At 34.6% G+C, this 18,448-nt stretch overlaps 1 protein-coding gene across 1 annotated transcript in view; it reads right to left on the reverse strand.

Moving 5' to 3' along the window:
- THEMIS (thymocyte selection associated) overlaps positions 1–18,448 on the reverse strand; it is a 211,352-nt gene that overhangs the window by 131,209 nt on the left and 61,695 nt on the right. The window contains exon 3 of the mRNA XM_063665703.1: positions 7,375–7,833. Within this exon, the coding sequence (XP_063521773.1) occupies positions 7,375–7,833 (459 nt within the window). The remainder of the gene's footprint in view (positions 1–7,374; positions 7,834–18,448) is intronic.

Consider the following 18,448-nt stretch of genomic DNA (forward strand, 5'->3'; position numbering starts at 1 on the left):
GGGCAGTTATTACATTTACTAATAATTTCTGAGCTCTGCCTTGTTCCAGACTTTTAAATTAAAATTTGCTTCACAGTTCATTCACTTGATCTCAATTTTCTTTATGGATATTCTGTGAATTATTTTTTTAAATTTATGTAACTTTATTTCAACTTAAGAAAAGCTATACTGTGAATTTCTATTTTCTTAGCTGGTTCTCCTCTGGTTCATCTGTTGTCCATATTTCTAAACAAAGAGAGCCTTTTGAATGGCTCTGTAATTTTTGTATTAGAAAAAATCATCACAATCCTCACTGAGAAATTGAGAGTTATTTAAAATGAGTACACTTGCATTTGATATGAGTTTATTTGTAACATTACTTTGCCTTTTACATTTTAATTTAGTCCATAAAATCTAAGAAAAGCAAATAAACACTTTTTTAGACACTTTTAACATGTATTCCATTGATGTTTGTAATGGTTAGTTTTACATATCAACTTGCTTAGGCTATATTACCTAGTTATTTAATCAAACACTAACCTAGGTGGTGCTGTGAAGGTATTTTGTTCATGTAGCTGTCATCTACAACCAGTTGACTTTAAGTAAAGGATGTTACCTTCCATGATTTAGGTGGGCCTCATCTAATCAGTTGGTGGTCTTAAGAGCAAAAACTGAGAATTCCCAGAGAAAAGGAAATTCTCCCTCAAAACTGCAGCATTAACTTATGCCTGAGTTTTCAGCCGGTGCAGCCTGTCCTACAGATTTAGATCTTTTCAACTCCCATACTTGCATGAGCCAATTCCTTAAAATAAACAAATAACACTGTATATGTTAATGTATAATTAGGTATATTTAGCACACATATATATTCTTTTTCTCTGGAAAATCCTAACAAGGCATTAATAGTTGGTAATGTAAAAATAAATATATACATAATACAAAATAGGTACCTTCCTCTGCTAGCTGCATGATATTTCTATTAGCAATGAGACTGCAGCCTAAAGGAACAAAATGAAATGGGAGCTGACTAGAGTATCCACTGGTTCTAAATATCATGTTGTCATAGTATTTTCATGGACACATTACGAGAAGCATCACTAACAAAAATTGAACCTGTTATATGAATATAAATGATGTAAACTTTGGTACCATGAAGTTCATATTTTCCTTAGCTATTGAACTCATAAATATGTCATCATAATAAGTCAAATCTGGATATGGTGAGTGAGAAAATCCCCTTGTTATCTAAAGAGGAGCTTTGTACTGTGACACATAAATATACACGCATAAACATGTGTTACTTGCTTTATTCATTCTTTCATGTACTTGATTTATTGAATGCTTATGGAACATTTACTCTATCTCAAGCATTGAGAAGATACAAATACATACATAAGAAATTAAAGTGATATTTTTATAAATTACTGAAAATTGTGTTTTACTAAATACATTAAATTTATCAATTATACTTATTATCATTTAGCAGGAGTAGCAACCAGTCCTTTGAGAGATTATAATAAATCCAGGCAAAACTCTGGGCTAGAACTAATTTAATTAGGTAGTGAAGTTTAGGGCTAAAATTATACCTTTTCAATTCTTTCTCCCATCAAATTTACCATAGGGGTAAAAAGCCAAAAAAGAAAGTTTTTTAAAAAAGGTTCAATGAATCTAAAAGATATCTGCAATCCTTAATCTAAATGAAGACAGAAATCAGAGGGAAGAATGATAAATTACTTGACAGAATAGAAAAAGGAATGCCTATGTGCCTGAGGAGGCAAAATCCAAAGAAAAGTGAACTGTTGTTGTCCCATAAGACCTCCAAAGACAGAATTTGGAGACATAAGACCACTGGAAAGCAAGGCGAAGCCAGGGGGCTAAAAACACAGGGATTATTCAAATGTCTGAAGAATGGTTAGACCCAGGTCTCCACTCTAATCTAGGGAAGATAGGTGACCACCTCCTCCACCTCTCACTCTGCAGGAAACAGTATATACAGGATCTCAGAACCTCCGAAACCAGACATAGGTGAGCAGGAGGGAAGCGTGGGACTGAAAGTGAAGGAGTTAATTATAAATCTGTAAGTGGGAGTGGTGAGATCTTTAGCTCTGTCCCCACTTAGCTCCAATAGTCTCATAATCCCCAGAAGATACCACAAAGATTCTTCTTAGGTGAAACTGAACTCAAAAAGGAAAGACTCACAAAACCTAAATTTGAGGAGTGCTGCAGTGAAAAAGCTGGCATGATAATATCTAAAATTCATAAACACAGAGCTTATATAGAAACAGTGCCTTACTTGTACATTTTTGTTTCAACTGACCCCTGTAAATATGAACATATTACAAGTAATCACAAAGCATTTGATAAAAACATTTAACAAGAAATGATACACCAAAAATTAAAAAAAAAAAAAAAGCCCCAAAAGAAGATATTTTGCAGTGAACTCTTGAAAACTTAAAAAAAACTATCTAAAATATTTTTGAAAGAGACGGGGTTTCACCGTGTTAGTCAGGATGGTCTGGATCTCCTGACCTCGTGATCTGCCCACCTCCGCCTCCCAAAGTGCTGGGATTGTAGGCGTGAGCCACCGGGTGGCAGGCGCCTGTAGCCCCAGCTACTTGAGAGGCTGAGGCAGGAGAATGGCGTGAACCCAGGAGGCGGAGCTTGCAGTGAGCGGAGATTGCGCCACTGCACTCCAGCCTGGGCGACAGAGGGAGACTCCGTCTCAAACAAACAAACAAACAAACAAACAAAAAAAACTACCTCAAATAGTCTCAGAGAAATGAGATGTTGTATTTTAAAAACAAGAACAGTGTAAAATATGTAAAATGATGTAAGAAATAACTCTTGGAAATTAAAAATATAACTAAAATTAAAAATTCATTAAAACAGTTGGAAATGTAGTTATGAAAATTTTCCCTGGAGATAAACAAAAGTCAAAAAGATATAAAATAGAAAAGAAACAAGGCTCTAGAAGATCAGTATGGGAATTTCAGTATGAGATTTGAAATTAAAGACAGAGAGAAGAGAAAATATAATTGAGTGGACATTATCAGAGAGATTGTTCCAAATATGAAGCACCTAAATATTCAGATTGAAAACTGTCATCACTAAGAAAGAACAGACCCACTCCAAGTCACATTACTGTGAAACTTCAGAATACCACATATAATCTCTCCAAGACGATACAGTATGGTGGAAGATAAGGGAGTAAAGTTTTCAAAATTCTGAGGGGAATTTATTCTCAACCTGGAATTCTGTAAGTAGCCAAACTATCAATCTTATATGTGTATAGAATATTTTTCAAACATTCAGGCTAAGTACTTGATATTCCATGCACCGTTCTCAGGAAGCAAGTGAAGGTTGGCCTGCATAAAAATTGGAAGAAAGTCAAGATAGAGGGAGTTAGTTATTTGATTTCAGAAATAGCTAGTCAACACAGACACACGTCAACAGGGAATCACCAGGATGATTTTAAATGGAATTCCCAGGGCAGCACCTATGCAGTTGGTCTCAAGAATAAGCAATTCCAATTGGAACATGAGAATGAAGAGTTAAAAAGGAATACATTCAGGAAAATAAATTAATAGAAAAGGTAGCCTTCCCGACAGTTTGGGTTCTTTGAAAAATTACACTGAGTGGCCTTTTTTTATAGAGCTGAAGAGTGCTCTAAGACTTAGGATAAAATTGAAGAAAATCAAGCAAAGAAAATGATAAGGTCGTCATAGCAGAAAAACAGTTATGGAGAAAAGGAATTATACTCATTATACACCACTTGGTTGAGCAGTGAATTGTCACAATAATGAAAATATTAATGCTTAGCCATAACTTATAATATACCGAGAATATAGGGAAGGGGAAGTAGGAATATAAGAGAATTAAGCCTTCGTTGTCATATGGGAAAGTCAATAGTTACTATCTTAAAGTTGATGACTTGAAAAAGAGCAATATTCCTTTATGATTTAGAAATGTGCCAGAAAGTAGGGGAAAAATATTTAAAGGCATTACCTCAGAAGAGCAGAATATGAGGAAAATTTGGCCCTCGTGTCAAGGGCATAAAGGTTTGCTGATAACATTGTTATAATTTTTTTTACTATTTGACTTTTTGGACTTTGATAAACATTAAAATTATTTTTAAAAATTAAATGAGAGAAAGAGGAAGTCTCAGTATCCTAAAGACCAAAGTGTTATTTTTCTGCTATTCATGAATCACTGATTATACAATATGCAGATACAACTGTTCTGATACCACTTTTCACTTGTGTGATTTCAGCCCCCTGCTTATAAAATGAATTAATTTTTTACACATCTGGGCTAAAACCACACCCCCCAAATTTGAGAGGCATTGAAATTTTTTCAAAAAAGAAAGAGAGTTATACAACTCTGAAATTTTCACTCAGGGAAGAAATAATTATGGATCTATGTGTCAAAACATGACACTATTTTAAAAGTTTTAATGGTCAAGACCTCTCTCAGAGGCAAATTTAAATAGCTCACTCAATTTTTTCATTTGCAAATATTACGTATTCCATTTACTATGCTAATATGAATTTTATCTTCCTGAGAAAGGCACAATACACATCATGAAGTGGCTTATATAAGACTAATAGTTTGAAGTTTGCACTGTTATATGTATCTATTTTCCAAAGAGGGATAGTTTTTTCTAAATCATTAAATGTGTGATGAGGGTTAGGGGGGTTCAGATCTATGACAGAGATTTTGGCCAAGTTTCCAGAAACAAATACTTTATTTAAACACTTTTATTTTTTTTGAAGCCCAAATTTTCACATTAATAATTAAAAATTAGTAATAGGAGTAGAATATCTTATATTCTCTCTTATCTCTATTTATTTGTTATGTTCTCTTTTCAGCAAATCAATATTTCATGGGTCCCTGCAGTTCTCAGTATTTTTCATCTTGCTCTTTCCCCTAAGGTTTCTATAGAACTTCCAATTCCCTGCTCAGACCTACTCTTTTTCTTGTCACTTTGGAAAGGAAGCATTCTAGCCAAGAAGGGTTTGGACTATGCTTGACACTCAAGGCCTGTGGAAAGCAATTTAGTAACATTTCTTGACGTCAAGGCAAGTTTGAATCTTCAATTTGAGAAAGAATCATGTAAAACAAAACCACAATGGATTCAAAACATGGTCTACATTTTATATTCAGGGCAAAAATGCCTACAACAATACAAATACTTTAAATTAGGTATTTGTGATAAGACACCCATCCTCTATTTCCAAGGAATATTCTGCAGTCAATATACATGCAATCCAGTCTCATGCAGTATCTGTCCTGAAATTGCTATACAATAAGAACTATGTTTAAAATAATCCCTATGAAATTAATGATCCAGTATAATTAAAGTGGGAATTTAATTTAAATAGCGTTAAAGAACGGGAATTAGACTAAAACATTTTGTAAACGGTATTTTTTCAACCAAGGGCTTTCTTCTCGGTCTTGGTTAACATAAATTCACAGTTAAGCCCTACCTAAACAAATATGTTAATATCCCCTGATCTTCTGATGATTACATTCAATAGACTGCACTTCCATCCAGTAGATCAAGCTGGGAGGCTGGGAACAAGTTTGGCTTCTTTCCCCTTCCAATAGATCTTCACATTTTGCTCTCTGTACTTCTTAAATACGCATAAAGCCCAACTATGATTCTCTGTCTTTCCCATTGATGTCTCTACTGTATAAATTTCCTGTACCCGGGCACTCAACTGGCCTCACTACTCTCCTCTGTTCTTCTCTCCCTGCTTAAAGCCCTTTACTGATTTGCCCTTGTCACACATTTTAGCCTCTTAGTATATACTTCAAGACCCTCCATGATTGATTCCACTCCCCATTGCATGTGTTCATATTTGTTTCAACCTGCCCTCTCCGTTTGTTTCTCACACCAACTATGCTAGAGCTCCCATCCCCTGCTCACCTGCTGCCCCCATACCACTCCTGCCTTCTCCAACCTTGTCCCTTTCTTCTTTGCCTGATTACCTCCTATGCATCCTTTGAGCCTTCCGTTTAAATGCCATTTCCTTGGAGTAGTCTTTCTTGCTTCCTAATTTATTAAATGTTGTAACCACTTTATCCATGTGCTTAGGTTTGGGGTTTACCCTCATTTGTAACTATGTGATAGGCAGGAGATGCCAATAGTTTTAGAAAATAACAAATTTTAAAATGAGAAAATACTATTTATTATTTACAAAAATCAAAGAAATCTCAATTACTCATCTCAACTGCACATTTAGGGATCGCTAACAGAACATTAATGTGGGGTCTACAATTTGCCATTGCCTCAATTTTTTGTAATATTAAAAACTCAAAACTACTTTAAAAGGTAGGCAAAAGAGTATCATCATTTTCTTTGCATAAACAGGGAGTTTAAATGGTGCACTGAAGACCAACACCTATTAAGTTACTGACCCAGAGTTAGAATCTAGGACTCCAAGTTCAGAACTCTTTACTATCCATCCTACTCATGTGTCACAATCCTGAAATTCAAGGTATTAACACCTTTGAAGTAACAATGCTCTCTCCAGATATTCCTATTTCAAAATGCAAATAATTCTATGAAGATTGCATATTAAAACACGCCGGGCCGGGCGCGGTGGCTCACTCCTGTAATCCCAGCACTTTGGGAGGCGAGGTGGGCCGATCACGAGGTCAAGAGATCGAGACCATCCTGGCCAACATGGTGAAACCCCGTCTCTACTAAAAATACAAAAAAATTAGCTGAACGTGGTGGCGGGTGCCTGTAGTCCCAGCTACTTGGGAGGCTGAGGCAGGAGATCACTGCACTCCAGCCTGGCAACAGAGCAAGACTCCGTCTCAAAACAAAAAAACAAACAAACAAAAACACCACACCTATGTGTGAATTAATTTATCATATCATTTTCCCTTAAGACAGAGGGGCTTCGGGATAGTAGAGATTTATAGCCAATAATGGATGGCTGGAAAAAGAAAAAGACTGTCAGAAAAATAGAAGTAAGGGACGCATTAAGGAAACTTCGCATATTTACCTCTTTTGTTGACCACCTCCATACAAGAAAGCCTCATTCTAACTAAATATGTTCTATTTTTTAAAAGTAGCTCTTTTCTAGTCATATTTAACTGGTAGTAATAAAAACAAATTAGTAGTTTGATCTCTCTGTTCCTGATAGTTATAGCACCTCACATGTGAATAGCACCATACAATTTACAACATACTTGTATATTCATTATTCAATTTGATCTTTGGAACAAATATGTGGTTTGCTTATTGATTGATGAGGAATCTAACTCTCAGAGGCTCAATAGTTGAAATAAAAGCAGACTCCCATTCTTCAGGCTCTAAAACCTTTCTTTCCCAAACCCCACAATGCTCATGCTCATAGAACATCATTCTCAGTGGATACTCACATTTCATAACACCTTGAATTTCATAAACAGGCTTGAGAATCAGGGTACCATAAAAGTCTTTAGGAAATGGATTCGTTGAGTCCCACTTATTTGAAAAATCTGTAAGTTTTACAGTTCTTGTTCTGTTCTTAGGAATCTTCCACTCAACAATCTCCTTTAGAGTATAAATACGTTCATCTTCACACTCGTAGAATTCTCCTTCTTGTGACAAAGGCAAATTAAATGAGTGATTTTGATGATTCCTTGCTACTGCACAGCTCACCATTATTTCTCCATCAATCTCTTCAACTGAGTTGAGCATGATTTGCTCACCCTGCTTTATGATGAGGTTCTCTAGTTTTATATCCTTCTGATGATAGAAGCAAGGATGCCCTAGTCTACTTGGTCCAATATGACTGGTCCTTGTGATTTCTTCCATAGTAAGGTATGGAGTTTTATCAGCCACAATCTTAAAAAGACCTAAGAACAAAATTACGTGAATTAAAAGGAGAATTCTTACAATGAAAGTTCTCACAAGAAAATCCCAAGGAGAGAGTTACAACACAAGTACTGTGTACATTTTTAAAGTGATATCTTTTTAAAGATTAGAGATGCTTGTTTTAACCCAGAATTCTTCTAGGTAAAATTATGAAGTATTGCTTATAGATCACTAGATCATAAGACCAGACAATACAAATGGAGACAAGGGGAAAATACCTTGAAATAGAAAAGAACCTGTTCTTGGAAATGGGAAATCTGGATGACACTGGCTCTGTTCCAACTACTTTGTGATCTCAAGCAAGGCATCTTACTTCTCTGTCACATTTTAAATTTTTTATTTTTAAAAGATGAAGATTGGATTTGGTCAGCTTTTTTATGAATATATTCTCTAGACACACTAAAATTAAAAGATATTCCCAAAGGGAAATGATTTGTAGTCACATTCATGATTAAAAAGCTATATAGCTGGGCCTGTAATCCCAGAACTTTGGGAGGCTGAGGTGGGAGGGTAACTTGAGGCCAGGAGTTTGAGACCAACCTTGACAACGTGGTGAAACCCCATCTATACAAAGAACACAAAAATTAGCTGGGTATATTGGCGTGCACCTTCAGTCCCAGCTGCTTGGGAGGCTGAGGTGACAGGATTGATTGAGCTCAGGAGGTAGAGGTTGTAGTAAGCCATGATCGCTCCACTGTACTCCAGCCTGGGCAACAGAGTGGGACTCTGTCTCTCAAAAAAAAAAAAAAAAAAAAAAAAGCTGTATAGCTTGGACTAGATAGATAGCAGTGATGGTTGCGCAATATTCCAAATGTACTTAAAGCCACTGAACTGTACACTTTAAAATGGCAAAGTTAATGTTATGTGTATTTTACCACAGTGAAAAAGTATCTGCATAGGTCCAAATAATGTAAGACTTCTCAGAAACTTTAAATACACTGTGACTCTCAAGAGAAGAATGTGAGATGCAGAATTTCCCAAATTTCTTTTATTATAAAACGCTTGTGGAAAACACACACTAATAAATCACAACATAATATATCACATAACCCTCCTTGGAAATACCAGCTTCTGTAGTTGTTCTGGACTGACCGCTCTTGACTATATGTCAATTGTTCTTCTCATTTTCTCTCATTTCTTCTCTAATTTTTCCATTAGAAAATTGCACTATTTTCACTATTTCATTGATATTTATTTCACTACTTTCAGTATTTGAAATGTTTTCTCTATCAGGATAATCAACTACTACAATAAAATTTTACTGCTTAAGATATAGCTTTTTGTACATTGTATGTCTAAGTTGTTCTGTTTGATTTATTTTATTTTTATTTTATGGGCACATCTGCTTTGTATCACTTTCAGAAATGCATTTATTGAATAGATTTTAATAAATTCCAAAGAAAATGAGGACAAAGAAGAAATTAGTTAATTGCATTCTTAATCCAAAAGTAATTAATAATATTATATACTAGCATGCTCTAAGAAGATAGTGTATTTTTAAAAACTTAGTAAAATTATATAGCTTCAAAAAGTCATTTATTATTTTGTCAACAAGTGTATTCCAATGAAATTCATCTATATATCAAATCATTTTTAGCCAATTATAGTGTCATTTTGTATATTTTTGGTTACTGTTCAAAGATTATTTTAATCAGTTATTTTTGAAGTCATTTTTACTCATACAAACAAAAGGAATTTTGGTGATTTTTAGATATAAACTTCCAGAAAAACAGTGACTGATGCAATCTTGGCAGGAATGAGCAAGGTAGCAAATGCAACCTATCCTAAAAACTTTTAGAAATGGAATAGTGTTCACTCACTGTATGGTGTGCTTGACTAAAATAAGGGAAAGACACATTTACTTTGAAGGAATTTCTCATTTTATTATATCCTGTATCAGGAAGAATTCAATAAAATCGTGTTCTTGAATTCACCACAGTAAATGAATTTGTGTGTGTGTGTGCCTGTGTGTGTTTAATCTCATTTGTCTGTGTGTGAAGATTTATTTCTAAGAGTCCACAATCATTATCAGGGTATAGAAAATTCAGCAGTTTTTGTGAAATAAGTTTTTAAAAAATACCTACCTAAAATCTCATAAAAGGTAGAGACACATAGTTTTATTTTTATCCTAGCTATATCGATGATATAAGTCACAGAAGAATTAATTTGGCGTCATCTTTCTTGGGGAGTAGAGCTCACCTAAGGTAATAACAGACCTAAAATATTATGAAGTAGGAAAAAGCTAAAACCCTAAGGGCCATCATTTTATCAGTTAATCACACTATTCAGAGCTGTCTTGCTGGATGTCTCTATTGCAAGAAAAATGTGTCTATGAATCTATGTGCTTTTCCTTAAAAGATGAAGTACACAGTTTAGCATACTAAAGTGGCACAATATAGGAAAAATATTTGATTAACTTATCTCTTCATATACTATTGCAGCCAATCCAAATCATTCCTTTTTAGAAACAGCCATTGAAAGCCATAAAAACTAGGACATGTTGTAGTTGTTGTTTTAATATGATGCCATATTGGAATTTCAGTTTCACATTGAAGAAAGTTAAATATAAACTAAAGCACCACTGGGACTGATTAGATCTAAATGTGACCAACTTTTTTTTCATCTTTTTCTCAAAGTGTACAATGGTTTTATACTGGGAAAAATATGCCTTGTTATTCTTCCAAAGAAAGACAAGACACATTCCAAGATTTGAGTAATCAAGTTATTAAAATAAGCCAATATGCAACCTTTATAAAACAAGTTAACACATGAAAATAGATGTCTATTTCCACCTAGGATTGTCAGATTTCTTTTTTTTATTATTATACTTTAAGTTTTAGGGTACATGTGCACAATGTTTTTTTTGAGATGGAGTCTTGCTCTGTCTCCCAGGCTGGAGTGCAGTGGTATGATTTCGGCTCACTGCAACCTCCAACTCCCAGGTTCAAGCGATTCTCCTGCCTCAGCCTTCAGAGTAGCTGGGATTACAGTTGTGCACCACTATACCCAGTTAATTTTTGTATTTTTAATAGAGACAGGGTTTCGCCATGTTGGCCAGGCTGGTCTTGAACTCCTGACCTCAGGTGATCTGCCCGCCTCAGCCTCCCAAAGTGCTGGGATTACAGGTGTGAGCCATCACACCTAGCCTGTTAGTTCTCAAAAGGAATTTTATTGTTATTTTTGAATTAAGAGACATTGTTCATTAAAAAAAAAACACATCACTTAACTAACAAAAATCATGGGAAATGCAATAGATTGAGCTGTTAAAAATTAATTAATAAATGAATGTAGTCTTTCAAGACTTTTCCTTGAATCTTAGGTTTTGAGTGAGTTCAGATTTTTAACCCATTCTTAATGATTTGCAGTTGTTATTAACAGTAATTGCAACAATTGAAATTTGTTTAGAAATTTACAAGTTTGAAAACTTTTTCATATGCATCATTTATCCTTACAATAATCTTTTGAGGACAATGAAAGAAATATTATTACTATAGGGGGATATGAAAATAGTTACAATTTTTACAACTGGTAGTCACAGCTCTAGAATCTCAATCTGAGCTTTGACATCCAAGTTTCGCATCCTGCCACCAAGCCAGTCTTGCCTCCCTATTGCATGTATGACTTACAAGGACATTGCTCATGAGAATAACATGTTTATGGGTCTCACCAGCCAGCCCTCTCTTTACATGGATCAGCCTTCCCCAGATGCCACAGTGTGAGAAGAACAATAATAATCTCTGGTCCTACTTTGAAGGCTTTGATAGGTTATTTCATGCACACCATTTCAATCTAAAGATGAATAGAGATACTTGAGCTAGAACTTCTAACGGAAACACTGGATTTGGGGTAGTCCTGAAAAAGATACATTTGTAGAATATACCAACCTAAAACTTGTCTTGGGAATGTAACACAGTGATAGAAAAGCCACAAGAAACATGTGAAATGAGAAATGTATATGACAAATATATAATAACAAGGATGTTTAAGTCGGTATATTATATAAATCTATCAAAGCAAAAAGTTCAAAATCCTCAAAGTATTGGAATATAAAATAATAATAGTCTGAACTGAGAAGAGTCTCAGATTTTGGTGTCAATTACAGATCACTGAACATCATCAACTAATGAGTGACTCCAACAATCTTCAAAGAAGAGTCTTCAAGAGCAGAAATAAGCAGTGTGGGGGAAGTTAAAGTGTGTGATAAAGAAATGATACACAGTAATTTAACTGAGTATTTGGGAGTGCCCTCTTTGACATATGTCAAAGATGGTGAGGAAGTTTCTTAAAATGTTGAGGGAAACTAAGTGAGACTATAGAATGCCTATGTTCAAATGTCTTTACATTAATAATTGATTTGGGGCCAGGTGTGGTGAGTCACGCCTGTAATCCCAGTACTTTGGGAGGCCAAGGGGGGACAAATCATTTGAGGTCAGGAGTTCGAGGCCAGCCTGGCCAACACGATGAAACCCCGTCTCCACTAAAAATACAAAAAAAATAAAAATAAATAGCTGGGCTTGGTGGTGCACGCCTGTAGTCCCAGCAGCTAGGGAGGCTGAGGCAGGAGAATTGCTTGAACCTAGGAGACGAAGGTTGCAGTGAGCCAAGATCATGTCACTGCACTCCAGCCTGGGCAACAGAGTGAGACTCCATTACAAAACAATAATAGTAATAATAATAATAATTGAATTGAAACTGTCTGCAGTAGCTATTAATAGTTTTTCATATTTCTTTTACCTGTAGAGGTAAAAGAATATATCATAAAATCTTTCAATTCATTTTTACCTCTTTGGTTCAACCATTGCATGGGGAAAACAAACTTTCCCAGTAACATTTAAACTCCTTGAAAGGAGTGACTGTAAAACCTAACACATTTGGGATGCTTAACAAATTACATATTAATAATGTTAGCTCTTAAGATCAAATGATATAATCTGATATCTAGGTCTAAAGCTTTATTGTAATCACAGCTTATTAATAAATGTGCCACACATCATACATACACTTGTTCATGTTAAAACTTTCTCTCTCCCAGGCAGCGTGAGTGAGTAATAGACCTACAATGAGGAGAAAGAATGTGAGAAATTGTTATTTTCATAACCTTGCTGGCAACACAGCTCCCTAGATGCTCATTAGTTCTGCACAGCACTGCTCCTCGTGTTTTGAGAAGACACATAGAGGTATCAGGGCTAGAAAGAACCTCCACAGACCTTAAGCACCCCCAAACCTCTCACAAAGCATTGTTAAGAGGATCTTCACAATACCACATATTTGCTGTTCCTAGCCCTAGGTGATTTTAGGTAGAATTTTCAGGATTCCCGGGCCTTGGGTGATTTTGGGCAGCAGAACTTTCAGGATAAAGGGAACACAACTAGAGTGGGGTGGTTAAGATTATGACTTGCCAATTCCTATTAGCCTGGGTTTTAATTCTGGCCTCAGCCCCTTCCTTAATGTGTATACCTCAGAATTTAAAGTCTCAGGGCTACAATTTAATTTTTCATAAAATGAGAAAAATTCTATCACCTACCACATAAAGTCATTGTGGTGATTAAATAAGCTAATACCGGTAACATGATTAGATAGTACTTAACACCTAGTAAGCACCAAATGATTAAAAACATAGTGGTTATTAAATCTCCTCATTTGCCTTTACTCTGGGATTCTAAGCCATTGTAGGATAGTTATAAGGTCAGAAAAATTAGTACCTGTGTAAGTTCAATGCCAACGAGGACAAACTAGATATTCCAGCCTGGATCAAAATCGAAAAAACAAAATATATGGAACCTACAGCTCAGCATCTGGTACAGATGGAGCAAAAATTTCCAGCAATGATAATTTCCACAGATTTCACCAGCATGTTTGAATATGGAAATGAGCCTCAGGTGACTTCTTTAGGTGGACTGCCTTTGGAGAAATATTTCCAGGTTGCTTTGAGGAGCTTGTCCGACCCCATGCTTTGATAAAGTACTTAGAGTTTAACCGTCATAATTTTATGCCCATAATGAGCAGATTATAGGGAGAATAGAAATGTAAGCACATTTTAAATGCAAATATTATGCTGCTCATTGTTATTCACAAGGTATACATTATACACAGTTACTGAAGTTCCCTTGAACAAAGGAAACAGCAAAATGCCAAGGCATTTTTGAAAAACTGTTTTATTCATGACTCTGAAAGGTAGCTGAAGCCAGTTGAGGGAGGACTATACCCTCCCTCTATTTTAATGATCTTAATTTTGTTAATGGAATGTTAGGAGAAAGAGTTTGGGAGCCATGTGGAGCTGATTGTGTTGTTCAGTATTGATGTTGCCTGCAAATTAAATGTACCTAAGTAGCCACCTGTTTATGCTTATGATTATGTAAAGCCCCATATGTTTCTCTCTCTACACATGGGAGGTAAATATTGAAAAAATTATTCTGGTGTGAAGGGTGAAAACAGCAGCAATTCTTCTATAACTGTCAACACATGCTGTGGTGTTTCCTTGTAACATTGTGCTTTGTCTGACATATTTGCTGATTTTTATCATGCAGTGTTCAAAAAAATCTGTTACCCATGGTTATACAAAACAATTAAAAATCAGTTTACATTAAATTCAAATTAGAAAGAGGTATAATTTCCCAATGTAACCATAAGTATTAAATGAACGTCAGGGCTTAGGATTTAAATAGATTTTGATTTGCACAATAAAGAAAACTGAACTTTTGTTTTTCTAAATTCACCAGTATATAAAAAGGAACATTTTCTCTCTAAGCACATTCTTTTGGTTCCATATTACTAGGCAATAAAACTAACTTCAACAGCATGAATTTGAAAATCCTGCCTAAAATCAGCACTGGGCTCATGAACTGGCTAACCCACAACTCTCCCAGTGGATTTGACTTGGACAGGAGCTTACTGGCCCCTGACGGTCCTCTCTGGAAGCTTTGACCTGGTACCTGGTCAGCATGAACACCTGAACAGCTCTGAGATGAATTTCTTCAGAGCACTGGGGGATCTCGTGCAAGTAACTCCTATGGAACTGCCTCAAAACTATTCAGAGATTGGCCCAGACAGTCACTTTCAGGAAAGAGCACAGCATTTGGAGCTGCTATTGTTGATCACTTTAGACACTGCAGATAAACAAATTGGGGTTTTCCAAGGTTTGTGTTTGATTAAGAGGGGTTTAAATGCTGGCTGTCTGGCAGCCCTGGACATGGCCGTCCCTGACCTTCCAATATAAAGTATACACAAAAAGACACAGAAAATGATAGAAAATTATGAAAACTTACCACATCATCAAAAACTAAGAATAATAGACCAACTACTGCAAAAAGCCAGAAGGAAGTTACCTCATAATAAGAAGAATAGAGCTGCAATGAGAAAAGTCAAGACCTACCCATGCTGGGGCTCATGAAACAGAGGAGCCCCTCCAAATTTTTAAAAGATAATAATAATGAGAAAAACAATATTAACACTGTTATTGAGTACATGTTATGTGCCATGGTCTGTCGTAAGCTAATCTCCTCATTTAATTTATTTGATCCTCTGAAGAATATTGTAAGATAAATGCTATTAATGTTTTCCCTACTTTATATGTGAGGAAATTGTTAAATCAAAGCACTAAAACACACCAAGGAACCCAGCCTAAATTTTTATTTTTGTGTTTATGTTTCTCTGTGTGTATGTGTGTGTAGTATGTGTATATATGTATGCATATATATATATTCTCAAAAAAATTTTAACAAATTTAAAATAAAATGAAAATCACTCATTCTCACTGGACTGAAACAGCTGCTTTTAAAATTCTGACATTTTTTAACTTGATATATATACAGAGAGATAAAAATGTTTTAAACAATGTCGAAACTCTACTATAGACACTTCATTTGAATCCTACTTGTCTCATTTAATACTGAACCATGAATAAACCCCATGCTTTACAATATTTTTCACAAATATAGTTGTTAATAGATGAATAATATGTTGTAAGGAATGTATCATAATTTACCGATTCCTCACTGTTGGGCATTTAAGTTGATTCTGTTATTTTCCTATTACAAATAATTCTAAAACAATTATTTCTTTGGAGTTGATTCGACAAGTGGAAACACTGAGTTAAAGCTTTAAACATTATAAAGGCTCTTTTCTCAGCAGAGTACTGGTTCCAGGATGGCAGAACCAAGACTAAATGTACCTGTGTCATCAATAATTATCTCTGTACATGCATAAGATGTAGATGGAATTCAAAATATATTACATGTATTTTCAAAGAAGCTACTCAATCTATTACAAAATTTATTTTCAGGAAGGATACACTCCTCAGTTAGGTTTAAGAGTGACCCTTTGACAATATTTTTCCCAACTTCATAAATGCAAAAGCTTAGATAGCTATATAGGTGGAAAAGTTTTTATTGTGTTAGTACAAACTAATTTCTACACAATTATAAACCATTTGAATTTCTTCTAAGCTTTGTCCATTTTCCTACTAGTGTTCTACTAGAAAATTTATTGGTTTTTCTGTTTTTCATTTCAGTGACATTTAGTCTTTTAAAAATTGAGTTGTCTTCCTTTGCTATTAAACATTTCTTCCACATTTTTTTACTTTATGACAGAAAGTTTCATTTTATGTATTCGAATATATTGTTTCCTTATGGTTTTCTATTATATTTGCAACTTGAAAGTTGTTTCAAATATAGACATAAGATAGTTTTCCTTAAAATGTAATGTTTTCATCTATTTCAAATTTCTTTTGCTATGGTATAATGTTGATGATCCAATGTGATCTATTGTTTGCTATATTATTAACTATACTAGAACAATTTACTAAATAATTCTTCCTTTAAACCCAGATGTGCAGTAAAAACTTTATCAAACAGAAAATAATACTCTATATTAAAGTCTGTTTCTGAGCTATAAACAAATGCTTAAGTGCATGGCACTAGAGTCAAATTAAAAACATTGCTGTGATGCTTCTATAACAACTAGTACCACTATTGTTAAAGTAATTTATTGATGCAGTTTTTGATTTTCTGTAAGTAACGTATAGTACCATTTATTATAACTTTGTATCAGGCATTAATGTTGGCAGGACAAGTACTCCCTCATTATCCTATTTTTAAAATATTTGCTTGAATATGTTCACTTGTTTATTCTCCCAAGTGATTTTTACAATTACTCTCTCAAGAGGCAACATAGTAATAATTATGATTATAATATGGAAATTTTATTCTGCATTATACTGAATATAAATTAATTCATACGTAATTGATATATTTATAATATTCAGTTTTCTGATTCAAGCACATGTCTGTTTATTTTTAATAAATAAGTAAAGTTGTATAATACTTTTTAAAGTAAATAAATGAGTTAAAGTTATAAAATATGTTACCCCTATATATTCTAAGTGTTTATAAATGGAAAATTATAACTATATGTATTCTTATATGTAAGAATATATTCCTTTATGTACATAGAGTTGTTTTACATATTTGTTCATCTTGTCATCTTACCAAGTTTCAATATTTCATCTATTTGATACTCTTGTTTTTCAGGGTAAAGTTACTATTTGCAGATAATGATTATCACCTCTTTTTTTAATTTTCAATTTGTTTGAGATGGAGTCTTGCTTTCACCCAGGCTGGAGTGTAGTGGTGGAGTCACAGATCACTGCAGCCTCGAACTCCTGGGTTCATTCCATCCTCCCACCTAAGCCTTTCAAAGAGCTGGGATTACAGGCATCAGCCACTATGCCCAGCCAATTAACAACTCATTTCTAAAAGTTTTTTAATTCATTCATTTCTGGCCATATTTACTTACTTGCAATTCTAGAAAGAAGTTAAATAGGTCAAAACAAACACCCTTATAAGAACAACTCTTCCCTTGCACGACTCACCTAAGCACTGCACATCTTGGTTCCCCTACCTGACTATAGGGCATCGTTGACAGTGGGACCCTCTGCCAGGTCTGTCAGGCCCTGCCATTTTCAAGGATGCTGAAGATTTAAAATTTCATGTTTCTAAAAAAATGGAGACAGGGATACTAAAAGCCATTGAATTGTATATTTTAAACAGGTGAATGTTGTTATGTGGAAATTGTTATAAAGCTATTAACTCAAAAAAATGAGATGGGAAAGACAAACAGTTAATTCACACCCTCAAAAAAGCAGTTAGATTTGCCCTCTCAAAATTTCCTAGTTGGAATGCAAATTAGCAGAGCCTTTATGAAATGTGATTGACAGTATGTATCAGATCTTTAAAAATATTTTTACTTCTATGTATATAAGATTATTATAATAATCAGAAATGCAGACAAAATTTTAGTTTAAAAGGCTGTTCATCACAGTACAAATTGTACAAATGGCCATGTTCAGGATGGATTGAATACATTATGGAATATGCATGTGAGGGACTATTACCTAGAAAATAAAAATTATGCTTTGAAGAATATTTAATGACACAGGCAAGTCCTCAGAATAAGATTTTTTCCCATTATGCTAAAACATGTGTCTATATGTATGCATGTGTACAATGTACTAGAAAACAACAGAAATAAATGTATCTAATATTAATGCTAGATGAGTCTGGTGATGATATTATAGTCAGTTTTATTTACTTCCCCGCA

Source organism: Pongo pygmaeus, chromosome 5, assembly GCF_028885625.2.
Source record: "Pongo pygmaeus isolate AG05252 chromosome 5, NHGRI_mPonPyg2-v2.0_pri, whole genome shotgun sequence".
Taxonomy (NCBI): domain Eukaryota; kingdom Metazoa; phylum Chordata; class Mammalia; order Primates; family Hominidae; genus Pongo; species Pongo pygmaeus.